Source organism: Budorcas taxicolor, chromosome 4 (genome assembly GCF_023091745.1).
Source record: "Budorcas taxicolor isolate Tak-1 chromosome 4, Takin1.1, whole genome shotgun sequence".
Lineage (NCBI taxonomy): Eukaryota > Metazoa > Chordata > Mammalia > Artiodactyla > Bovidae > Budorcas > Budorcas taxicolor.
The window spans coordinates 100,648,379-100,674,256 of record NC_068913.1 but is presented as its reverse complement, the minus strand read 5'-3'; the positions used below and the strand labels follow the sequence as shown (position 1 = coordinate 100,674,256).

The 25,878-nt window shown below is 50.4% G+C and overlaps 2 protein-coding genes and 1 long non-coding RNA gene across 5 annotated transcripts in view; 2 read left to right on the top strand and 1 right to left on the bottom strand.

The window, feature by feature from the left end:
- Positions 1-2,242: 2,242 nt before the first annotated feature.
- CYREN (cell cycle regulator of NHEJ) lies at positions 2,243-7,431 on the top strand. 3 transcript variants are annotated; one of them, XM_052638605.1, is made up of 4 exons: positions 2,243-2,380; positions 3,740-4,002; positions 5,166-5,241; positions 6,402-7,431. In XM_052638605.1, the coding sequence occupies exons 2-4, from the start codon at positions 3,869-3,871 to the stop codon at positions 6,651-6,653; spliced, it is 462 nt and encodes a 153-aa protein (XP_052494565.1). In that variant the 5' UTR covers positions 2,243-2,380; positions 3,740-3,868; the 3' UTR covers positions 6,654-7,431. The 3 variants fall into 3 exon arrangements, with proteins under 3 accessions (XP_052494565.1, XP_052494567.1, XP_052494566.1); XM_052638607.1 differs by lacking the exon at positions 2,243-2,380 and adding an exon at positions 2,383-2,420; XM_052638606.1 differs by lacking the exon at positions 2,243-2,380 and adding an exon at positions 2,509-2,621.
- Positions 2,329-21,571, bottom strand: TMEM140 (transmembrane protein 140). Its single transcript, XM_052638604.1, has 2 exons — positions 20,924-21,571; positions 2,329-8,749 (listed from the first exon to the last, which is right to left on the bottom strand). Exon 2 carries the CDS (start codon positions 8,720-8,722, stop codon positions 8,156-8,158), a length of 567 nt encoding a protein of 188 aa, XP_052494564.1. The 5' UTR covers positions 8,723-8,749; positions 20,924-21,571; the 3' UTR covers positions 2,329-8,155.
- LOC128046496 (uncharacterized) overlaps positions 21,204-25,878 on the top strand; it is a 59,964-nt gene continuing 55,289 nt past the window's right edge. Inside the window, exon 1 of the long non-coding RNA XR_008199262.1 lies at positions 21,204-21,291. This is a non-coding gene — a long non-coding RNA (uncharacterized LOC128046496). The remainder of the gene's footprint in view (positions 21,292-25,878) is intronic.

Sequence of the window (25,878 nt, the reverse complement as noted above, 5' to 3'; positions counted from 1 at the left end):
AGCAGAAATCAAGATTGCCAGGAGAAATATCAATAACCTCAGATATGCAGATGATACCACCCTTATGGCAGAAAGCAAAGAACTAAAAAGCCTTTTGATGAAAGTGAAAGAGAGTGAAAAAAGTTGGGTTAAGACTCAACATTCAGAAAAGTAAGATCATGGCATCTGGTCCTATCACTTCATGTCAAATAGATGGGGAAACAATGGAAACAATGACAGACTTTATTTTTTGGGCTCCAAAATCACTGCAGATGGTGACTGCAGCCATGAAATCTTCATTCGCTCCTTGGAAGAAAAACTATGGCAAACCTAGACAGCATATTAAAAAGCAGAGACATGTCTTTGCCAACAAAGTCCAAGTCCAAGCTATGGTTTTTCTAGTAGTCACGTATGGATGTGAGAATTAGACTATAAAGAAAGCTGAGCGCTGTAATTGATGCTTTTGAACAGTGGTGCTGGAGAAGACTCTTGAGAGTCCCTTGGACAGCAAGGAGATCCAACTAGTCCATCGTAAAGGAAATCAGTCCTGAATATTCATTGAAAGGACTGATGCTGAAGCTGAAACTCCAATGCTTTGGCCACCTGATTAGAAGAACTGACTCATCTGAAAAGACCCTGGTGCTGGGAAAGATTGAAGGCGGGAGGAGATGGGTACGACAGAGGATGAGATGGTTGGATGGCATCACCAACTCAATGGCCATGAGTTTGAGTAAACTCCAGGAGTTGGTGATGGATAGGGAGGCCTGGTGTGCTGCAATCCATAGGGTCACAAAGAGTCGGACACGACTGAGCGACTGAACTGAACCAGCAAGCCTCAAATGAAGCCACATTTGGGAACTGTTAAAAAAAAAATACTGTTAAAATTATTCACGACCCTTGTTAAGGAACAGTAAGGAAACTATTAGAGAGTCTACTAGGTAGGGTTTTCTGTGGGGGAGAGGTTGAACTCAACTCCCAGTACAAGGGAAGTGCCTGGGTGGGGGGGTCAGTGGATGGATAATTACTAAGAGGAAACACCAGAGTGAAGTGGGCTTCTGGCTACATCGACCCAATAAGATTATTGCTGTGTTAGTTCAGTTGCTCAGTCATGTCCAACTCTTTTCGACCCCATGAATCGCAGCACGCCAGGCCTCCCTGTCCATCACCAACTCCCGGAGTTCACCCAAACTCATGTGCATCGGGTCGGTGATGCCATCCAGCCATCTCATCCTCTGTCGTCCCCTTCTTCTCCTGCCCCTAGTCGCTCCCAGCATCAGAGTCTTTTCCAATGAGTCAACTCTTCGCATGAGGTGGCCGAAGTATTGGAGTTTCAGCCTCAGCATCATTCCTTCCAATGAACACCCAGGACTGGTCTCCTTTAGGACGGACTGCTTGGATCTCCTTGCAGTCCAAGGGACTCGCAAGAGTCTTCTCCAACACCACAGTTCAAAAGCATCAATTCTTTGGCTCTCAGCTTTCTTTACAGCCCAACTCTCATATCCATACATGACCACTGGAAAAACCATAGCCTTGACTAGACGGACCTTTGTTGGCAAAGTAATATCTCTGCTTTTTAATATGCTGTCTAGGTTGGTCATAACTTTCCTTCCAAGGAGTAAGCATCTTTTAATTTCATGGCTGCAATCGCCATCTGCAGTGATTTTGGAGCCCCTCAAAATAAAGTCTGACACTGTTTCCACTGTTTCCCCATCTACTTCCCAGATGCCATGATCTTCGTTTTCTGAATGTTGAGCTTTAAGCCAACTTTTTCACTCTCCTCTTTCTCTTTCATCAAGAGGCTTTTTAGTTCTTCACTTTTTGCCATAAGGGTGGTGTCATCTGCATATCTGAGGTTATTGATATTTCTCCCGGCAATCTTGATTCCATCTTGTGCTTCTTCCAGCCCAGCGTTTCTCATGATGCACTCTGCATAAGCGGCCGGGTAATCAAACGTGACCTGGGGGGGGATGACGGTGGATGAGAATCAGGTGTGGAGGGTGGGCGGACTCCAGCTAATCCAGTATTAGCTGTATTCTCGGTAAAAACGGACAATGTGGAGATGCACGCGGAAGTCCAAAAGGCAGGGCGTTGTTGAGAAGAGTTCAGATCCCTCTCTGAATCTGGTCAAGGAGAGACTTGGTCAGGACCCGGGTCAGCGGAGGCCGGAGTGCCCCACTACACCTTTACGCGGCGAGTCTTGCTCCAACGCCGAGGGCGCAGACCACGCGGCCCGCCGGCAGGGGGCGCGCCGGGTCCGCCACGCCGGCGGGCGGCCGGGATCCGGAAGTGCGGGAACGTAGGGGAGCGGGGGCCGGGCCGCGGGGCTCCGCGCTCCCGACCACCGTCCGGATCCGCCTCCCGGGCCCTCCCCGGAAGCCAGGGAGGGCGCGCGGGCCCCGAGGTAGGAAGCCCGGCCGGAGGAGTACCGGGAACGCGGGCGGGTGGGTCGCGCGTCCCGCTTCGCCCTCCTCTGGCGGGCCGGCCCCGCTCTCATCGCGCCCGTAGCGGCGCGGGGTCCCCGAGAGCAGGGAGGCGGAGAACTGGGGGCTCCGGGCAGGTCGCTGCGCCCGCGGGGCCGCCCCAGGCCCTCACCCACCCGCCCCCAGCCGGCGGGGCCCAGGGCCAGGGCCTGGAGGGCCCAGGTGCGAGTCCTGACCGGCCATTTCAAACTTTTTTTTGGTGACTGTGCGAATTGCTAAATGTCAGTTCTTCGTCTGTAAAATGGGCTTCAGAATATCCATCTCATGGTCAAATCAGTATACGCACCGAGCACCGCAGCTGTGCTTGTGCGGGGTGGTTAGCGGTGCTCATTAGATGTGGCAAAGATTGAGGGCGGGAGGAGAAGGGGCCACAGAGGATGAAATGGTTGGATGGCATCACCGACTCAATGGACATGTGTTTGAGCCAACTCCGGGAGTTGGTGATGGACAGGGAGGCCTGGCTGCTGTAGTCCATGGGGTCACGAAGAGTTGGACCACGCTGAGCGACTGAACAACATTAGATGTGGGAATGACTATTACCACCTCTTGGATTTTCACAGAACGTGCGCGCTGAGCTGTTTTCAGGGTTAACTGCTCAGTGGAGGGTAGAGATCTGCACCCTTTGAGTCACAGGGTCGGGGCTGAGTTTCAGGAGGGGCAGGGCAGGAATCCAGTGGGGGTGGGTGGGGAGAGGCCAGATTAGATGAGAACCGGCCCCCGACCCCCAGAGCCCTGGCGTCTGGATTCTGCACATTCAGGCACAATGATATCTGACACACCCGACCAGTCAGAAGTATCTTTGGATTTAAGGGAGTGGGTGTTGGCCAGTGAAACCTCACTGTGAATCAAAATGGCCTTGGGGTTTCTTATAACCACTCCTAGATAGAGGGAAGGAGAAATCTGTGATGGGAGGAGGGGAGGAAGAGAGCATTGAGAGAGGTTTTAAGGGTAGGATTGTCTGGGCACCCTGGGGACAGTGAGCATCTCTTGTGGAGAGGAGAAGGGGCACCTTCCTTCCTCCTGTGTTGAGGGGCTCAGTGCAGAGGCTCCTGGAAGCATGGGGCCCCACTGCTGGTGGGGGCCCTGGGCCCTGAGTGGAGGGCTTCTTCTCCATGACGCCCACAGCCTGCCCACTCCACACACCCCTCTTCATGCCCTGTGAATGATCCATTTGAGTCTCCTTGGCCCTGCTCACCTCTGGCCTGCCCTAACCAGTCACTGTGGCTGATGCCTGAGAATATTCTTATTTATTAGAATTCACTGGACTTTGTTCTTTGTAGGAATTAAAGATGGACTCCTGTTGATGACAAACGGACCTACAGTTTCTGCTGTGAGATGAGAGAGTGGGATTTGCTGTCCTGAAGTCACTAAGCTTGGACCCTGGTTCCTCTTCATGAGAGACTAAAGAGATGGAAGCCTTAAAGTCTGAGAATAAAAAGAGGGTGCTGCCCACATGGATGACAGCCCAGGTGGCTGAAAAGAGGGCGGTGCAGGTGAAGACCCCCAAGAGGAGACCAGCCACGGTGCCAGCAGCTGCAGCCAGGTGGGGCAGCCTCTGTCTTCCTGGGGGATTAGGACAGGGGAGGGATTGAAGGCCTCACAGTTGCTGGGGCCCAGTCGTCCAGTGTTGGTGGAACAGTGAGGGAGGGTGTTTCAGTCCACAAACGTCTCATCCGCTCTCAGGGGGTGTGCAGGCTGCAGGTGGCTGTACCCTGCCAGGCTGGCACTGGCTTCTGCCTCTGTCGGTGAATCTCCACCCTCTGGCCCTCATGGGTCAGCTCCCAGATAGTGGCTCCAGCTCTTGAGTTAAACACACACCAGCTAAGCTCTCAGATAGCAATTGTCCAAATTGTCAGTATCTTCATTTGCCGCAGAAATTGTGACCATCCAATGAGGGGGTAGGTGGACCAAGTGATCCCATCTTCCTGCGGATATATCTTTAGGGACGGGCAGACAAGCTGCAGGTTGCCGGGCCGGCCGGAAATCAGAGACTGGGGGGCACGGGGGGGAGGTTGGTTGAATGTTGATATTGGTGGGTGTCTCCAGGCTGCCAGGGAGGGGGTACCCCTGTCCTCTCCTGGCCATAGTCTCAGGCGCTCACTGTCCCTCTCTGACTCTTCCCTTTCTAAGTTTTCTTCACTGACCAGCCTTGCTTTCTGATCTTTGCTGTGCTGTGCTTAGTTGCTCAGTCGTGTCCAGCTCATTGCGAACCAGCGGACTGTAGCCAGGCTCCTCTGTCCATGAGGATTCTCCAGGCAAGAGTACTGGAGTGGGTTACCATGCCTTCCTGCAGGGAATCTTCCCGACCCAGGGATTGAACCCAGGACTGCATTGTGAGGGGTTTCTTTACTGCTGAGCCACCAGGGAAAGCCCTCCTTTATTGTATTCACACATGAGGGTGAGGGGTGGCATTCAGACATGTCTTGGCCTGTTTGACCTTTTTGCATCGTGAGCGTGTACGCACGCGGGCACGTTTGTGTCTCAGGAGCCAGCTGTCTCACCCTATTTCTTAGCGGAGTTCATGGATGGTGGGAAACCCCGAACCCCTCTGCCAGTCACTAGTTCCAAGGATGCAGAGGCCACGGCAGTGCCCTGAGGAAGCTACTGCTCTCAGCCCTGGCAGACAGGCCCCGAGATATGACTCTGGGTCTCATTCTTTCCTGCTGGTGATTTGTGCCTGTCTCTAACTTCATGCTCTTCTTTCAGATTTCCTGCTGTGAGGACTGTGTACTGCATGAATGAAGCCGAAATTGTCGACGTTGCTCTGGGGATCCTCATTGAGGTACAGTCAACTGTGTCTTTTATTTTTGTAAATTTTATTTACGTATATATGTTGGCCGTGCTGGGTCCTCGCTGCTGCTCGGGGATTGGGGCCTGCTCTCTGGTGGCGGTGAGAGTTTCTCATTGCGGTGGTTTCTCTTGTTGTGGAGCACAGGCTCCAGGGCACATGGGCCTCTGCAGTTGGCAGAGCACGCGCTCAGTAGTTGTGGCTCCTGGGCCCAGTGATAGTAGCGTGTGGGCCCTGGATCGTACAGGCTTCTGTAGTCATGGCACGTGGCTGAGTTGCCCCGAGGCTTGTGGGGTCTTCCCGGACCAGGGCTTGAACCCATATCTCCTGCATTGGCAGATGGACTTCTCACCACTGACCCGCCAGGGAAGCCCAGCTGTGTCTTTTCTGATGACTAGAGACTCTTGGCGGGGGTTCGTGCTAATAAAAGAGGCGCCCTGCCTGTTGGCAGCCGGGAGCCTGCTCATCTGTAGCCTGCTCCAGGGGAGGGGTGCCCCCGCCAGGCCCTTGGGGCTGGAGACCTGGGAGGCCGTGGCCATGTGAGAGAGGGCGGCCCTCCCAGTCTGGGCGGCTCTCTGCTGGTGGCAGGTGGAGGGGACAAGAGTCGTGAACTGCTCGTGTTCTCTGAGGGTCTCCTTTGGGCGAGGTGACTTCTGATCACCATCCTTAGCACCTCGCCGCTGAAGCCCTGGCTTCCAGAAGGGGCTAACGGTTGTCCCACCTTCAAGTGGTGTAGTCCCTGAGAGTTGCTCAGGGCCTTTTATATATTCCTCTCTCATTTAATGCTTGCAAAAACCTGCCGGTCGATACTGTCGCTAGTCCCAGTGAGTGAGGCCCGCACTCAGGGTTCGCGTCCTGCGCGCCTTCCGTTCTGTCGGCCTGCCCTTCTGTGTCTGTGGGGTCCACTTGTCGTCCCTGCGCCGCTGTTCCTGAGGCCCCTGCCCGCCGCTCGCCCTGCTGGTCCTGATTTCTGCACCGCCGAGAAGGAGGGCGGGGAGGGGCAGAGTCCGGTGAAGGGAGGGGGGCCATCTGTGATCTGGGAGCTGGGCCCGGTCCCCCGGCGCTGGCTTTACAGGTGCTACTGGGTACGTTCTGTGTCCTTGCATGTTAGGGAAGTAAAACCCATCTGTTTGCCTGCCGTTTCTTCTGCTCAGGAGGACCGAAAACAGGAAAAGCCGTTGGAGCCGCCACCTCTGGCAGGCGCTGATAAGCCAGAGCGCTCCCCGGCCAGCCCAGCACCGCCGTCCCCAAGTCCCCACTGGAGCCGAAGCGAGGACAGTGAGGAAGAGGACCGTGGGGCAGACGGCCCTGCCCTGGGGCCCTCGGGTTCTGACGCGGCCTGCAGCAGAAGCCTCGAGGAAGACCAGGACGAGCTAAAATACGTCAGGGAGATCTTTTTCAGCTAAGGGACACACTTCCAGGACCTTCTGCTCAGAGCGGCTGAAGGAAGCTGGCCTTCCCCTCTCAGCCCAAGCGCTGCCCTCAGACTGTGACAGCTTCTGCTCCCAGCGTCAAGCCTCCCTGGGCTGGGTGGATTCACCGGGGGAGGTGAGGAGTCAGTGAGCTCCCCCCAGAATTCCTGCTCTCTGCTCTCCCTGCTCAAGGGCCTGGGAGCTCAACACTGTCTTATTCAGGTACCTGGTTCCAGGGAAATGAGATCATGGGGGTCAAACTTACTGGAACTGAAGAGTCAGCTTAATAATTTTCAAGGAAAAACCAGTATGGCTGCTATGTACACTGCAGTTCCTACGGTTTGGCCACCTTAAGGAAGAAGCCTGTTTTTAAAATCACTTCCGTCACGTGTCAGTTGGTCAGTGAGCCCTTGTTGGTCCAACCCTGAACTAGACACCTTCCCCCAGGGCTGGGCTCCCCCTTGAAAGCCTGCCTGCTGTTCCATGTACAGATTGGGAGGCCTCCCGACCAACCAGACAGCCCTCCTCCCCTGGGCCGCCACGTTCTGCCGCCTTTCTAGGCCTCAGCCCCTGGGCAGTTAGAAAGTAAGAGTGGGATAGGAGCCCAAAAGAGACACAGAGGACAAGACATCACACTGGAGTCCGTGTTTCTGCCTCTATTCAGTGTGGCTTTGCACAGGCATGGGATGAGGCGATCACGTGCTGTAGATTGTCAGTGTAACAGATGCTGAAGAATACACACAGTGCCCCCGTGCGTGAGTGGTGCTCGTATCCTTTCTGGCGCAGGGTGAGATGGGAGGGCATGCGGCGTTTGCATGGACGTGGGCCAGCTCAGTCCGCTCATCGTCCTCTCCTGACCAGGGACCTGGCGTCCTGGGCTCCTGAACACCCGGGTCGTGTGCTGGGAGCGGGCTGCTCGTGTGCAGTGGTTAGACCCCTGTTCTGTCTGTCTGCAGGTCCAGGAGCCTTTTCAGGGGAACATTCAAAACCGCCAGGCTCTTCTCTGTGCCTGTCCTGTGAATCCCTCAGATCACTCCTTGGCCTTTGGGAGCATTGTCTCGAATGGAGATGGGACGCTTGGTAGGCTGGGTTCCCAGGGACACTGAGGCGTTCCTTCATAAACCGTCACCGGGTTCCCGTCTGGCATTTGGCAGCTTGTCCTGGAAATCTGGCCCCAATGACAGGAAGCCTTATCTCCCCATTGTTCTGAGGATCAAGTCAGAATGGCTTGCTCAGGTCAGTTAACTAAAGCAGGAATTCTTGCAACAATGAGCTATGTGGTTCTCGGGTGTCTTAGAAGTCCCAAAGGACAGACCACCCTATCCTAAGAAGTCTTGTCCTCCTTGACGTTGGGCACCCACCCCCTCCGTGGTGGGTCCAGTCTGCTCAGCGCTGGGTGTGAAACAGGGTGGCCGAGAAGACACACCGGCCCGTGCGTTCTCTGGCAGCTTTCTCTGAGCACAGTTCAAAGCGAACCCTTGCGATCACATAAGCCTTTAGACAGAGCTAGCAGCTCCCCAGCTCCTGTACTTTGCCTTCTGAGGGAACACAGCTGTGGCCACAAGCAAGACAATGAGCAAGGTCTGGGCAGCGCCCAGAGCTAGAGCCCCAGGTCCCAGGAGGGAGAGCTGGAGCCACTTCCAGGTGTAGGTGAGGAAGAGGCCCAGACCACTGGCCAGCAGCACGGAGGACGTGGCCAGGAAGCCCACGGCCAGCTGCCACTCCCCCTCATTATTATTGCACCAGGCCAGGAGGAGAGGCAGGGGGACGAAGAGGGTGAGGACCAGGGCCCCGTACACGCCGAGCCTGGCCAGGGCCAGGCCCACTCGAGGCACACCCAGGGCCTCCAGTTCCGGGAACTGGTAGCACTGCAGGGCGCCGGAGCCCTCGTGCCAGAGACAGAAGTTGTAGAAGCCAACCCTGAGGTTGGGCAGGTCCACAAGGTTGCCGGCCTTCCAGAGGAGAGCAAAGAAGAGCAGGCCGATGACTGTGACCGTGAGGGCCATTGTGCCGAGGAACAGCAGCTGGCTGCACCGCTTTGACTTCAGGACAGTCATCTTCATGCCATTCACAGGGCGCCTTCTGGGTCCCTGTAGGGGAGGTCACACCGTGAATGTCCAGCTCGCCCTGCCTCCCTCCCAGTTTCTTCTCAAACTCCTGTTCTGGAATTCCACAGAGACTTGTGGCCTACTTCCTTCAAGACAAAACCAAACCCAGCCCTGGCCACGGCTGCCCATTTTGGTGGGCAGTGCAGGGGTTGGTGGACAGCAGTGGCCCCTGGGGACTGCCCTGGCGATCAGCTTCTGGAAGCCCCCTTGGGAGGCACAGCCCCTCCCCTTTCCCCATGCTGGCTGGAGGTTTGCCTGACCACCCCACACTCATCCTGCACGTGGACAGACAGAGGAAAGCCACGAGGGGGACAGGGTGTGGACAGGCCGTGGGGAGGGTAGCGTCTGTTACGCAGGCTGCTGCCGCAGGTTACTGTGGACGGGGCAGCTCGTCGGCTGCAGAGATTTATTTTCTTGGTTTTGGAGGCTGGCAAGCCCCAAATCAAGGCGCCAGTGATCCGGGGTGTAGTAGGGGCCCGATTCCTGGTTCCCCGCTGTGTGTGGGGTGGAAGGGACACGGGAGCTCTCAGGGGCCTCTTTTTTAAGGGCACTGATCCTATTCAAGAGGGGATAGTGTGAATCCCTGCTCTGCCCTCATCACCTCCCTAAGGCCCCACTTCCAAATGCTGGGGGTTAGGCTTCAGTGAACAAATGTGGAGGGACACAGACGTTCAGTCTGTAGTAGGCTGCTGATGAGAATAAGGATTTATCAGCAACTTCTTTGGCAGAGACAAAGATGTATCAAATATTAAAATGATGTGTTTAGTCCATGTTGTTAGACTGGTAGGGTGAGAAGTTTTAACCATTCCAGCCCATGGCATGGGGAAAATTGCCAACAGGAACACAGTTTGCACAGGTTTGCATATTAACAGGTATTTGTAAAAGCCTGTATCTAAATTTTTGATGGATGTAGGAATTTTGGGGTGTCGGATGGACTTCCAGGGCTGGAATCCAGATTTATACCACTGTGCAGTGGGGAAATAAGAGTCCACTTGCTTCAGTGGTCCAAGAACCAGTAGGCTGGGAGTTGGGTTGCCTGTGTATAAATGCTCCATCTTACTTTTCTTATTTCAAGCTTGTTCCACTTGGGCTTGAAAAAATGTTATTATCAGGCTTAATGCAAAAAGATGCCTGGGGCTTCTCAGAGGAGGTTGTACAGCCGCCTCACACAGCAGCACCCCAGGCACCCAAAGCCTTTGTTTTTGACTTCCTTTCCTCTCTTGACTGACCTTTTGGAGGTTTCAATAGAGAACAAAACAAAACAAAGCTGGAGCTGAGAGGCTGTGAGCAGACGTGTGGGTAGCAGTCCTGGTTTCCTTCCTCTCGGCCCTTCAGCAGATAGAGTTCAGTCCCAGCTCCACTGTCTGGGGCGGCTGAGAACTTGCACTTGGGTTCTGCAGGCAGGCCCTGCTCCTTTGGGTCCTCCCTCCCTCGCTTGGCCCCTGCCCGCCATCCCCCTTCCCGACCGCCGCCCAGTCACGCCGCTCCTCGGTTCAGCCCAGTCTAGTCGCTGAGTCGCGTCCGACTCTGTGGCCCCGTGGACTGCAGCACGCCAGGCCTCCCTGCCCCTCACCAGCTCCCTGTTCTCTGCCTCGCTGGGTCCTGCTGGGTTTTCGCCACCTTTCTCAGACTACTTCAGCCCACACTCTGATGTAGCTGAAGGTCAGAATGTGTGTTCCCCGCCTGGTGTAATCTTTCTGGGGAACAGTCTGTCTACTTTATCCCCAGAATGGTGCCTATCCACAGTAGGAACTTTTTTTTCTGAATGAGTGAAAATGTCACATAGCATCCTTTAGGTACCGCACGTGCTGATCTGACGCACGTCTAACAAGACACCAGAGCTCCGTGAGGGGAGGGGCTCCGCGCTCAGTGCGGGGGGTGGGGGGGGGGTGCCCCCCGTGCTTCTCGGGCTGTGGACAGAGAGCTTGGGGGCTCGGCCTAGCTTCTCTTTTCTAATTCCAGTGAAAGGATATGGTTATTTGGTGGGAAAACCCTCGGGCACCCTTCTCTGCCTTCCTGAGAGCCTACCCGGATTTTTTTGTTTGGTGTTGGCCCTTTAACAATCCTTGTAATCTTGTCCTCAGCACAGTGAGCTCTTTAATTCCCTTTAATGATAAGCCTGTGCTTCCCTCAGCGGGCAGAAGGGAGACTGCTGAGTCACTGTTGCTATTTTTAAGTGAAGTCTTTCCTGTTTTTAATAAAGTAAGGCATGTTGGTTGTAGAAAATCAGAAAAATGTGAAAGTATGGAGACAAGACTAAAAATTGTTGATAACTTCAAGGTTGTAGAAATAACCACCCAGCGACACAGTTCCTCCTGTAACTTTGTTTTATATAGTTGGGATTGCGTAAACATGTGTGTTTGTATCCTTTGTAAACCTCACTGTAGCATGGATATTTCCCTTTGCCACTAGCAATGTTTCCTAAACAGAGTTTTTAGTGGCTGGGTTAGCTGCACTATCGTGTATGGTTTATATATTCTGTTTTATGACTTTGTTTCGGTGTATGGTTTCTATATATTCTGTTTTACAACACTGTTTCGCAGTACTGTAAATAATGCCATGGTGACTGTGTTTGTGAATCAGTATATTCCTCCACCAGAAGTTTGAGAGTGCTTGTCTCATCATCTCCTCTATTGAATTTTCTCAGCTTCTCATCTTCGATGATGAAAAATGACACAGCATTGCTGTTGTTGAGTAAATGTTTTTCGAGTGTTTGTTGACTCTCTGGCTTTTTGTTTTTTTTTTCCGGGGGGTGGGGTGTGGAATGCTGTCAGTTCCTTTTTTTTTTTTTTCTGTTGTTTTTAGTTTTGGTTTTTGTTTGTCAGTGTATGTGATCTCTTTATAAATAAAGGCTGCTAGTGTTTTGCTATTCTAACGGTCATCATAAAGCATAACCCTTTTGTGGCAGTAGGGCCCCTGAACCAAGACACAAATCTGGACTCAGTGAAAGTGTGTGGCTTCACGTTTGTCACCAGAAGGAAAATACTCTCAGACCACTCATCTGAGGCACTTTGTGGTTTTTTTTTTTAGTTTAAGCACCCCTGAAGTTTTCACATCAATAGGATGATGGTTGGAAGCAGCACAGCCATAGGGTCCCGGTCTTCTAAATTACGTTCTTGCCACTTTTGTGTTAAAAGTGCGAAACCTTCCTGAGGTCGCATCAGGAAGGATTAGTGCCCTGGCAGGTTGCCACCCTGCCAGTCCCTCTGGCAGCCCACGCCTCGAGTGCAGGACGCCTGGCAGAGAGCGGTGCCTGGGGAGCTTTTCCCAGCATGGGTCCATCCCTGGCCTCTCCCCTGACTGTAAGGAACACTTGAGAAGGGCTGACCGAGCAGGGAGGCCGGCTCTTGCCACCGACACTGGTTTATTCACTTCAGATGGCCGGAGGCCCAGCGCATGCTCTCTCTAGTTTCCTGTGTCAGAATGGACTTTCCAAACTGCCCATCGACCTTCTGTTACAGAGGAGGTCTGTAGCTACAGTCTCCAGCTCCCAGACGCTTTCTTATATGCTGGGATATCTGCCAGCTTAATCATTATGTGCCTTGTATACAAATACTGGTCATGCACTTATTTATAACTTCTGCTTTGTCACCGGGGCGTCCCTGGTGGCTCAGTGGTAAAGAACCCACCTGCCAATGCGGGAGACGGGGATTTGATCCTCGAGTCGGGAAGATCCCCTGGAGGAGGAAATGGCAACCCACTTTGGTATTCTTGCCTGGAAAATTTCATGGACCGAGTAGCCTGGTGGGCTACAGTCCGTGGGGTGGCAGTGACTTAGGCACTAAAAACGATTTGCCACTGCTCTAGTCGTGGTTTCACATATTCCATTTCCATCTGTCCCAACATGTGAGATGCCCACACAACTCCCTGTCTACCCTGACTTAGCAAAGATACCCTCCCACCCCTGTAGTCACTCATGTCATTCTGTTTTTTTCAATTCATTCTTCCTGCCTGAAGGTCTAATGATATTCAGTAGCAAGACTTTGTATGTACAGTTGGGCCTTATTTAGTTTCTCGCCATTTGCCCAAGTTCACCACCTGTATGTCTGTCCCAAGTGACGCATTCTGGGGGCCCCTGCACTGTCCCTCACATCAGAGGCTGCCAGCGGGAAATTCTCCTTCATCCATGAAGTGTTTAATAAGCCCTCTAGGTGCCCATGGGAGAGGCCGGCAAGTGTCTACAAGTGTGCCCTTTAGTCCCAGAGGGTGGGGACGAGACTGGAACGCCTGAATTCCTGGGCCGGGGACGGACAGTGTGCTGTGCCCGGCCGGCGTGTCGTGTCCTGGAGCTTGTTACCCGGAGAGACTCTGGATGCCGCGGGCGTCCACTCCCGGGACGACGTCTGCAGTCATGTGGCCTTCCTCCTGCTTCCTCGGGAACAGGGCTCCGCAGGGCTGTTAGTGCCCCGGTCACCCCTGGACACCTTCTCCCCTTATTCCTGCTCTCCACCCCCTCCTGCAGCTCCTGCCACGTTGGCTTCCTTGAGCATCCTCCGAAACCTTCAGACAAGCTCGGGCCTCTGTGCTGGCGTTCCCCTCCCTGGAGTGTTCTTCCGTTGTCACGTGTCTGCTGCCTCCCTTGAGGTCTCTGCTCAGAGATCCTTTTCTCAGTGATGCTGTCCCTGGCTGGCATCTTGAACCTGTGACGGCTCCTCCACGGCACCCTGCTCTCCCTCGGTAGCATTTCCCACCATCTTAACATCCTAAATACTTTGTGTTGGCTTCTGCCTACAGCCCTCAATAGAATGTAAACCTCATGAGGGTAAGGAACTTTATGTTATGCAAATTAGACAAAAGTCTATGGCCGTCTGTCTCTATCAGAATCTGTCTTTAACTGTTACACCCTGAACACTCCCTGGCACGTCTGTGAATATCCACCAAGCAACCTCTGAATGCAGCGTGAACGTCCAGCCATGGCCCACAGAGCTTCGTAAATGCCTCGCTCTGATTTTTTTGACCTACTTCTCTGTCCTGGCTCTCTTCCTTCAGGTCCTTCTCTGTTTTTTTCTTCTTCCCATTTCCTAAATGTCAGTTTCCTCAAGCTTATCCCCTGTTTCTCAGATGCATGTGAGCCTGTAGTTTCAGGGGTTGGACAGTGAGGCCACCTGCAAGGACGGACTCTCGTGTGATTGACGGCTGAGGCTGCCGACCAGTTGCTGCCACGGCCCTGAGAACTGCCTGGTAAAACCTGGGTGTTATCATTTTGCTGCCATCAGATGCTATAGAGCTTGCAAGTTTTGTGGAACAGAAGCTCGAAAGAAAAACGAGTGGGTCTTTAGGTTGTTATGGGCTACAAATTCATCTCCCGGGCTTTTTCTTCTCATTAATGACTTAAGAAAGCTGTAGGGGACCATAAGGGCAGAACTTGCTTCGAGAAGTCTTTGTGATCCCTGGAAGGTGTGTCTGAGAAGGAATCTAGCTTGACTGAGGACTTAATGATTAAATACTAAACTCGGAATCTTTTTGTGTGTTTACTGTGTGCCAGTCCAGTGTTAAGTTCACTGTGGGAACACATTTACGTTATCAGGTCCATGTTCCAGAGGGAAAAACGGAGGCTTCGTGAAGTTCAGTACCTTCCCCAGGTGAGGCTGGTGCAGCCTGTCGGGCAGGACTGTGAAATCACCGTAAGAGCCTGAGCTCTGCCTCCCCAGGCCGGGCCCCCGCACGTGTCCTCCCCTCTCATGCTCACATCTATAATGGGCAGACACCCTGGCATTTTCATCTAGCATGGTGGGGAAGCTATGGAGCAGTGCGGCTGAGCATCGATGTTGAAGCTGTGTGTCCAGGGTTCAGATCCCCGCTCTGCTATTGACTAGCTACGTGAACATCTCTCTGTCTAGGTTTCTCATCTGGAAAATGGGTATAATAATAGAACGTGTTTTGTAGATGTTGTGGAAATTAAATGAGATGATTTACGTGCAGCCTGGGGAACATTACCTAGTAAGTATTACTTAAATTATTATCATCGTGGAGAGGAAGTTGAGGCTCAGAGAAGTGAGTTCTAGGGGAGACGCTAGGGCTGGTGTTCACGACCAGAGTGTCCCTGGAGGGCCTGGCCTCACTGGTGTCTGGCGCCGATGGCTCTGGGATGGGGTTAGGGACGTGGCGATCAAGTGCGTGGACCTTAGTGCCAGACCAGCTGGGTTCAGGCCCTATCCTGTCACTCACAGCATATGACCTTGAGCATTTCACAGGCTTGCCCGTGCCAATGTCCCTGCCCTCAGAGCACCTGCTGGCCTGTTCCTGGGGGTTGTTGTGAGACTGAAAGGAGCTAATTTGATCCGTACAAGTGGACTGGTTCTGCCGTGGTGCTGCCCAGGAGGCAGTGGTTCGGGGGGGAGGGGAGACAGAGAAGAGCCAGGAGAGGCGGAGGGTGGGGCTGCAGCGGGAACGGAGAGGCAGCGGAGTCCAGGGGAGAAAACGCGAGCAGAAGAAAGTCAGAGAAACAGAGCCTGGTGGAGGAGAGGGCCGGCTTGCCAGAGGAGGCCCCGGCCCTGACGGGAGCGTGTCTGGCTGCGCACCACTGGGGACCAGTGTGTTCATGGTTTGGGTGTGGCTCCTGACAGAAGCAAACAAAAAGGGAAGAAGGAAGGGAAACGTGTCATATTTCCTCCTGCAGAAATGTGAGCCCAGGTTCTTATTTCTGAAAACGAGGCCACAGAAGTGTTGCCTGAGTGTGTTAAGACGGCACCAGCACCCGGGTTTCAGAGGCTGCATGGACAGCCGGACCAACGGTGGCTTTTTATGGAATGCTGTGACATCTGGATTTATTTAATTTTTCCATGTAAATAAAGCAGCTCGGCCAGCAGAAACATGACTACACCATGAGACTGCAGAGTGGAGCGCCCGCTGGCCCTCTGCCTCCGGCGAGCCACCGGGATAGACTGTCTCAGCGGCTCCATTAATATTAACTCGCTGTTGGTGCAGTTGCTTTGTTGCTCATTAGCCCTGCTGGCAAGCAGACTATCCAGCTGGGAACAAAGGTCAAAAAAATGTTTTTAGTGGGGGGAAAAAAATCCTTAAAAATGAGGAAGTGCCTGCACCTTGGGACCCATTCTTATTTGGTTTTTATTGGGAGGACTTCACAGTGCAGTTTCCAGGAGGCTAAGATTCACAGGACCCAGGAACTTCCCTGGCGATCCAGTGGTTAAGACTTTGCCTTCCAATGCAGGGGGTGCAGGTTCGATCCCTGGTTGCGGCGCTAAGATCCCACAGGGACCAAAACATAAAAAACAGAAGCAATATTGTAACAGATTCAATAAAGACTAAAAATGGTCACATCAGGGAAAAAAAAATTTGAAAAGAAGACTCACAGGACCTAAAGGAGAGTTTGAAGACAGATAATAGTACTGGAAACCAGTGACTGCCTTTGGCTGTCACTCTTGTTTAAAACTTTTGGGCCGTAGCCTGTGGCCTGTGAGACTCCTTAGTTTCCTGACCAGGGATCAAATCCACGCCTCCTGCATTGGAAGTCGGTCTCAACCACTGGGGCTCCAGGGAGGTCCCTTCAGTCTTCCCTCTGGATTGTGCTGCTCCTGTCCTCTCTGCCTCCTGCACTTGCCCGGAGTCACTGTCCCCCCCGTACTGACCAGGCCATCCTGTGGCCTCCGGGGTCACACACATGGGACGGTCCCCTGAGTCACAGGCCCTGGGCAGTAAGCAACACGCAGGGCAGCTGGGGCACCAGACACCAAGCACATGTTTTCACAAAGATAATGCTAAGTTTTGAAGCGATTTGGGAAAGCAGATAAACAGGATGGCGTGAAACAGAGAGCCTGGCAGCAGGAAGCGATGAGCCTCCAGGGGAGGGCCGGTGGGGGGGGAATGCCTGTGCGCGAGGTGGGCGTCCGATCTGAGGCCTGAGGGCTGTTGAAAGAGCCAGGCAAAGAGTCTTCCAGAAGGAGGGGGCAGTGGTTAGAGATACTGCGTTGGGAGAGGAGCAGACTGGGGGCGGGGTGGCAGCCCGCCGACCAGGGGGACAGGATGAGGCTGGGCGGGCGAGTGCACCCGGGTCCCTGGGGCCTCGGAGGCCAGGGTGAGAGGTGTGGATTACGTCCTCACCAGGCGCTGCTTCATCACCTCAAGCCCCTGCTCCCCGAACCTGAGGCACGTGTCCCAGGCGGTGGGGCTGGGGGTGTGGAGAGCTCCTGATGGGGTGGGAGCAGTGCTGGGCCTCGTCTCTGGCAGCCCTGCCTGGAAGCCCTGCCCTAAAGCTAGTGATCACGGTTTGCCCCCAGCAGTCAGGAGGAAGGAGGAGGAGGAGGAGGAGGAGGTGAAGACTGATAGACCGTCACTAAGCCTTAGTCCTTCAGTTTTGCCAGACGTATTTTGCGAGTTGGCCGGAGGAAACCAAGTCTTCTAGGACTTGCCCTCCATCCCCACACAGAAGGGTGCGCCTCTCACCTGGAGCCTGTAACGCACATAAAATGGCTTCATAACTCAAGCAAGATAACTCAGCCAGTCGCAGACAAACTGAGCTGCACATGTGCTGGGCCCTCCTGCTCCTTCCCTCAGAAAGCGGGTCTTCCCCTGGTCACTCGTGGAGGGGCACTGACTGAGGCCTGGTGCTTGCCGGTGGGTGGGATGCTCGGGAAGGGCTGACGTTGCGGCTCCTGTGTGTTCTCTGCTCTGCCAGGGTCTCTGCTGTCAGACCTCCACCTTCTTCCTGCTGCCGAGTAGGCAGTAGGTCTGTGTCCTCACAGAAGATCTGGGGATCTCCTCCCAAAGCCCACAGGTTTTGGCTGATAAAGTTCATTTGTGTATTGAGGCTCATAAAATGAGGTGGCTCCAGTGGCCTGGCCCAGGTCACAAATCTAAACCCAAGTCAGCCTGCGCGAGAAACACCTGTCAAGGAAACCTAACATACACCACGCACAGCCCTCCAGCAGCCTTAGCCAGTTCACCTTCCCTAGGAAGCAGGGCCTGCTGGCTACGAGGTCAGGGTGTCCTTACAGGTCATAAGACCTCTTCCAGTGCTCTGTGGGACTCACTCTTGCCCCAGATCCCTAGGAAGGGTGCTCCCCTGCTCCTGCGGTGCTGTGCTCCCTTGATCTGTGGCTTGTTTTCCCGTGAGTGAAGGAATGAGTCAAGTAGCTACTAAATTGTTTCAGGTTTGTCCTTTTGACAGGGCTGAGAAAACTAAGGTGTGAGTCCAGGGGTGCAGAATAAAGTTTCTCAGTTTCTATAGAAACTACTATGCGTGCTTTTGAGGATTAAACCTCCAAAGATACTTGTTATATATTATGTTACTTGAAGATGCAATTCGCTGGAAGAGACCAAAAGCAGACTGATCACTGAGGTCACTGCAGTGCCCAGCTCCCAGGTAGAAGCAACTGAGGGGGAGGTGAAATCAACAGAAGAGAATGGACAGGGACTGACTAGACGGCCAGCTCAGAGAGCAGACAATCAGAAAAGCCACGCCTATGAACACACTCTTAATACACCATTAAGAGTGGTATTATAATTCAATGGAAGGAAGGGCTTTCCTTTAACTAACGCTGAAGCAGTTAGTTAAAACCATTTTAGGGCCTCATCTCCCTCCACATACCAAAATAAATTTCACATGGACCCAGTAGTGAGATGTAAGGAACAAGCAGACAAAATAAAAAAGATCTAGAAAAAAGTAGATATTTGATTTATGAATGAAAAAGGAATGCTCTGAGCTTAAAAGTAAATTGAAACTACAAAGGAAAAATGGTACGGATTTAACTGGGAAAATATACGTTTCTATACAACAGAAACACACAATTACAAGTCAGTGAGCATGGAAAAATATTTGCTACCAATATGGAATGGTTAATATACCTAATATAAAAAAATATTTATGCCAAAAAGTTAAAAAAACATTTAATCCCCATGAAAATGGACGAGGCACATGAAGAGATATTTCACCTGAGAAGGAATACAAAGTAGTTAACTGCAAAAACCTCTTTTTTCCTTATTAGTATCCTCTACCAGACGCGCAAGGGTTTCTCCCCCACCAAGAATTCTCTGCGATGCCTGGATGTCCTGTAGTTCCATTCTCACTCTGTCTACCTGGAGGCAGCACTCCCCAAGGCTGAGGGCGCAGTGCCCCCAGTCACAAGCCTGTGTCGTCACCAGTGCTTCTGACCAACCAGCGACAGCTTGGAGGTCCCCATATCCCCCTCCTTGGGTCTGATGAATTTACTATAGCGTCTCACAGAACTTGGGCCAGCAGTCTACTTTATTAGAGTACTGGTTCAGCTTAAAAGGACACAGCCCAGGAGCAGCCACCCAGAGACGCATGGGGCAGAGGATGGGGGTAGGGGTTGCGGAGCTGCCATGCCCTGTCTAGGCCTTTCACCCTCCTGGTGCCTCCATGCGTCCACCAGCCCAGAAGCCCTTGAACCCTGTCCTTTAGGGATGTTTTATGGAGGTTTCATTACTCAGGTGTGATCGATGGAATCATTGGCCCGTTGGTGACATACTGTTATCTCCACCCACTCTCACCTCCCTGGAAGTTGGGGCTGAAGGTTCCAACCCTTTAAATATGTGGTTGTTTTCCCTGGCAACCAGCCCCTCTCCTTAGGGACTTTCCAAAAGTTGAGTCATTAACATAAACTCAGAGGTGGTTGAAAAGGGTTTGTAGTGAATTAAAAAAGAAAAACAAAAGCACCTTTACCTCTGTTATCACTTAAGAAATGCCAAGGATTTTAGGAGCTCTGTGCCAGAAATGGGGGCAGAGATGGAACATCTATTTCTTATTGTAAATCACTCTGTCACATTAACTAACATGAAAAAGAAAAAATCTACACCTTAAGTAATATAATCAAAGATATGCCAAATAGTCTTTGAGTTTCCCTATCAAAACTGCAGATAAAAACACTTGATACCAAGAGTGCAATAAAACTGACATCTTCATAGAATAACGGTGGATGTGAAAATTGTTACAAACTTTCTGGGAGGCAGTAGAGCAAAAAGCACTAAAAACACTAAAAATCATCATACCCCTTTGGGCAATTAATTCCCCTTATGAGTCAGGCAGCAATCAGAAATGCCATCAGTGATTTATATACAGGGATGTTTATCATAGTATCACTTTAGCCAAAAATGAGAAGCAACATTAGAATCAAATTATGACATATCAAGATAATGAAACTTTATGTAGCCTTTAGAAAAACCAGGTCTAAAATCACACTATACAGTGTGACCGCAAGAAAGACACTAAGGAAATGTTCTAAAATGTTGATGTTAGTTCTGATATCTCTGGGCATTATGGGCAAGAGTTCTTTTCTTTTCACATTAAAAATATTTTCAGAGTCATGTGTTCTATTTATGTAAAAGTGAAATTTAGAAAACAGTGTTAGCGATTAGATAAAGCAGGTGGGTTGGCCGGAAAGAGTGTTGAGAAAGGGGAATATGCAAAATCAAAAGGAGACTGTCATAGGCACGGATTCAGGAGTTTGGGAGAGATGAGGTTTAGGAAGAAGATACTGAACAATGCACTTCAGTTGTCACGAGGGAGGAAGGAAAGACAATCCCAAATACATATGTGTTTATCTTTTCCCAAGGAGCGTTTGATTTTACAGGTGAAGAAGCTAACTGGAAATTTTAGGGGAAACATCTGCACCAACAGAATAAAATCCCACCGTGAATTTCCACCAAGTTGTGAAGAGCAATGTAGTCCAATAACATCAAGTCTAAAAATCTCTTAGACCCTACTGTCTTCTTTCTGAGTCGAGAGCACAGGTTTTTCTGACAGTCTTAGTCCACAGTGTGTATTTTCAGGAGGACTCATGGTATTCCTGTTCAGCTACTGCAAGTCTGTGATCTGCCTTTGTTTGGCCGCCTATTTCCACTTCATGCGCCATAGACTATTTGTATAATAGTCAAAATCCCACTGCCCATCGCTGTCCTCTGCATTTCTAACCAGTCATAGTGGCATTACCTGAGCCACTTTAGAGGCCACAGGCCCACAGGCTGACGCTGAAGGGAGTAAGGGGAAGGAGGTGGGGAGAGCTGAGCTCATCATGGAGGTGGGTCATCTGTGGGGGTGGGGCGGTGGTCCCCAGACCCTGACTACCGGTGATTTTCCCGGGTCCCTGGCTAGAATGCAGGGTCTGAGAGGAAAGCCCACTTGTCTTCAGAGCAGCAGGCATCTGGGCGAGCTGTTGGGCACACAAGGCAGGTACTTACCGAAAAGAAGATGCAGAATGCACAAAGCGCTCTTCAAGAGGAGCAGGAAAGTGGGTTCGGTGGATTTTTCTCTCTCGCTGGCTTCCTAGTGTCCAGGCTGCAGAATCCAGGCCGGTGGAGAGGGGCCGGCAGATCAATGCAGCCCCGGGCTTATGACTGGCTGGCAGGCACGTCGTGCCTAAGTAAACAGCTCTCTGAACTTTGGCACATTTCTGCTGACTGATGACACTGTCCCCTGATTTCACTTTCATTTCTTGCCGGTAGCTTGTGACTTTTCAGAAAGAAAGAATGTAAACAACATTGCTCTTCTCCAAGCTGGGCACTTTACCCACACCTGAGCCAACCAGCCAGCAGACCTAAATAGCCAGGTAAGTGTCTGGATGATAACACACAAGGATTCCAGAGAGGAGACTGGCCAAGACGCTTTTAAAACTCCTCATGTTTTAAACCAAGACGAACAAAACCTAGAATCTTACTCAGAAGGGACCCTCAAGATGGACTAGTTCAAGATCCCAGACCCTGCTCACCTCGGGGAAGCACCTATTCCTCTGTCCTTGCCTTTTCAGAAATCAGCTTTGTAGGATGACTGGGGGTCCCTGGACACAAAACCGTGTCTTCTTAGCGTCCTCACCAGGGTGTTTAGGCCCATGCTAGAGCAGCTGGAACATCTCCTTTCAAAATAAGAGCAGAATGGAGCTCTTATTTTTGTAATCATAGGGGCTTCTAGCCAGAGTTTAAAAATTGCTTTCTGTGTTCACATGACCAGCTGGAAATTCCGATTTGGGGTTAAGCTCGGTTAAGTCAGTAGACAGCTACCTAGTAATATTGCTGAATCCTTCAGGGTTCCTCTTCCCCTCCCTGTCCTTCCTGCAAAGGACTTCTTAGAACTGTTGCATGTCTTTCCCCCCTTTTTATTTTCTTTAAAGTCAAACCCTGGAAAGAGGTGATGTGATCTAATGAAAAGAACAGAAACCTTTGGATCAGGGAGCTGTGCTGCAGATTAATGAATTATTTAACATCTCTGAGCATCAGTTTCTCATCTATAGAATGGAAACAATACCTACTTTGCCTGGCTGTTGTGGAAATTGGAGATTATGCATCAAGGTTCTTAGTACAGTACTGGGCACACAGTAATGATAACTGTTATTATTAAAAGCAGGATTTCTGAATGTCTTCATAGCCTTCATAGTAATGCCTTCAAGGCAGAGACAAAATTAATTCTTTTGTACTAGTATAAACTAGTCATGAAAACTGACCACTGGTGAGTGAAGTGACATAGAATAGGAGAGATAGAAGTATACATTTAAAATTTTTATTTGAAGTTAGAATGCACACAATTTTTAGAGTCAAGAGTTTGTTAAGCTTGTTGTGGAAAACAGCAGTCCCACATTATCCCCTTCTTCTCCAGGGTAGGCACCTCACCTATTTTACCTGATTCTCTAGGTATTTACATTTACATTTACATTCAGTTCTGTATGTAACATGCTTGTAATGGTATGACTTGGTTCTTCAGTTTCAAGCATAACTTTTATACATAGCTTTCTTCCTCCTCACTCCTATTCCACAAGTACAAGTCCTCATTCCCTCTTTCAAATTGGTCATTATTTGTCTAAACTGATACTTAGTGTCTACAATATTGTAACTATGTAAATACCAAATATCAATAACCTCAGATATGCAGATGATACCACCCTCATGGCAGAAAGTGAAGAACAACTAAAGAGCCTCTTGATGAAAGTGAAAGAGGAGAGTGAAAAAGTTGGCTTAAAACTCAACATTCAGAAAACTAAGATCATGGCATATGGTCCCATCACTTCATGGCAAATAGATGGGGAAACAGTGGAAACAGTGAGAGATTTTATTTTGGGGGGCTCCAAAATCACTGCAGACAGTGACTGCAGCCATGAAATTAAAAGACACTTGCTCCTTGGATGGAAAGTTATGACCAACCTAGACAGCATATTAAAAAGCAGAGGCATTACTTTGCCAACAAAGGCCCATCTAGTCAAAGCTATGGTTTTTCCAGTGGTCATGTATGGATGTGAGAGTTGGTCTATAAAGAAAGCTGAGCACCAGAGAATTGATGCTTTTGAACTGTAGTGTTGGAGAAGACTCTCGAGAGTCCCTTGACTGCAAGGAGATCCAACCAGTCCACCCTAAAGGAGATCAGTCCTGGGTGTTCATTGGAAGGACTGATGTTGAAGCTGAAACTCCAAAACTTTGGCCACCTGGTGCGAAGAACTGACTCCTTGGAAAAGACCCCAATGCTGCGAAAGATTGAAGGTGGGAGCAGAAGGGGACGACAGAGGATAAGATGGTTGGATGGCATCAATGACTCAATGGACATGAGTTTGGATAAACTCTAGGAGCTGGTGATGGACAGGAGACCTGGCGTGCTGTGGTTTGTGGGGTCGCAAAGAGTCGGATGCAACTGAACAACTGAACTGAACTGAAATACCATGTATAGCAGCTGAGCCAGGTGGAAAATGATGATTTCCTTTGCTTTCCTGCATGAAAGTTATCTTATTCTGCAGGTGCTGCCCGCCTTACGTCTCTGTCTGTTCCCTTGGTTTTCTGTGTGCTCTACTCTAACCCAGCCCTGACGTCTGCACGGTATTTTTCTCTTTTCAAGGAATTTACATGCATGGTGTCTGATCTCCTCCCAGGATAATCTCCCCCAGTGCCTTCCAGCCTGCTCCAGTCTGTCATCCTGGCATTTCATTTCACCACCACCATCCTGGGGTTCTTACTGCCTCTCTACAATGTTGGATCACATATTTCCTGCATCAGAGGCTTTTTTCAGTCTATTCTTTATCTACTCTTAAATTTGATCAAATATAGAAGAATATAGAATTTTAGGTTAAAAATAATTTGCCTTTATAATTTTGAAAGTCTTGTTCCATTCCATCTAGCTTTCACTAAAGTTGAGAAGGTTAAAGCCATCCTGCTTTCTGGCTTCCAAAATGGCCTCCTGTCCTAGTCTCATCCTTGTAGCTTTGTCTTGTAAGATAACATTGTTATTTTAGTAGGTTTTTGAGAAGGAGCAAAATTAAATATGTGTCCAGTTTGCTAGTTTTTACTGAAAGTCTAATTTTTTTTTTAAACCCTAGGAGGGCGCTCTCTGGCTCTCTTTCACTGGTTTGCTCTGGCAACACAATGGCCTTCTAAGTTTGTTGCTTTATCAAACTCCTCTGTGTGCTGAGTCGGACACTCAGTCGTGTCCGACTCTCTGTGACCCCATGGACTGTATCCCGCCAGGCTCCTCTGTCCATGGGATTCTCCAGGCAGGAATACTGGAGTGGGGTACCCAGTATTGCCTACCCAGGGATTCTTTACCAGCTGAGCCACCAGGGAAGCCCAATGAATACTGGAGTGGGTAGCCTATCCCTTCTCCTGGGATCTTCTGAATCCAAGAATCGAATCCAGGTCTCCAGCACTGCAGGTGGATTGAGCCACCAGGGAAGCCCAATCAAGCTCCTAGGCTCCCCTTAACTGATGCTGCTGCTAAGTCACTTCAGTCGTGTCCGACTCTGTGTGACCCCATAGACGGCAGCCCACCAGGCTCCCTGAGATTCTCCAGGCAAGAACACTGGAGTGGGTTGCCATTTCCTTCTCCAATGCATGAAAGTGAAAAGTGAAAGTGAAGTCGCTCAGTCATGCCCAACTCTTAGCGACCCCATGGACTACAGCCCACCAGGCTGCTCCTTCCATGGGATTTTCCAGGCAAGAGTACTGGAGTGGGGTGCCATTGCCTTCTCCTCCTTAACTGCTAATCACCCACATCTCCATTGTTTTTGACAGCATCCTTAGGAACGTCTCCACATTCCGTTTCAAACAAACCAGTATAAGTAGAGGGAACTCCAGAGCTCTCAGCCTTGGTCACATACTGCACAGAGTGGCGTTTCCCTCACTCTCCACTGGGGTGAAGAGCGAAGTGGGTTGTGGTTTAAGTGCCATGAACTCTCACTCCCCTTACTGAGATTCAGTAGACTTTTTAAAATAAATGTTTCTTCACTTGTTATGTGTTGTTGGGACAGTTTCTTTTAGAAAAATATTTATTTATTTATTTGGCTTTGCTGGGTCTTAGTAGCGGCACGCGAGATCTTTAGTTGTGGCGTGTGGGATCTAGTTCCTTGACCTGGGACTGAACCCTGGCCCCCTCCACTGGGACTGTGGAGCCTTAGCCATTAGACCACTAGGGAAGTCCCTTACGATTATTTTTAAAGACTTAATTTTTTTTTTAAAACAAGTTTTGGTATTCTCACTGGGGAGTGGATGGAGGGTTTTCTTAGGTTGTAGTTCTAGAACTGGATTTGTGCCCCTTTATTATTTTTTAAAGGGAAATTTTTTAACTGCATAAAATCTAAAGACATTTAGATAGCAAAGAATATCATGAACAAATCTGAAATGATAAGAAGTAGTGATTGTAAATTAATAAAAGTACTGATAGGTTTAACTGGGAATGTCTTGTGGTTGTTTAGGTTTCTGTTTTCTTGAAGCTGATAAAACCAGTAACAGTTTATTGAGGTAAATATTAAGCTACTTATATAGACTTCTAATAGATACATATATTGTAATAGTCTTTTGTCCCCCTCTGTTTCAAATATCTCCATCTAGTTTGGTAAAACATTGATGATGGTTTAATTAAGAGTAAAAATACAGTAGTTATATCTTCTAATTCTAGGAGGCTTAATGAAATGTAAATAACATATCACAATCAAAACCATATATATTTAAAAATACTCTTAGGAATGAATAGTTCTATCAAACAATAAGAAAAAGAATCAAGTAACAGCAGTTAAACTAAATCGAGGTTAATCTAAATCACTTTTAAAGAGACAGAAAGCAACCCATCAGATGTCCTGTGGTGCACGTGGATGTTCTGGAGAGGGCTGCCCTGAAATCTGAAATGAACCTGCATGGGACCCTGCATCCCTCGTGGTGACCCCACGGTG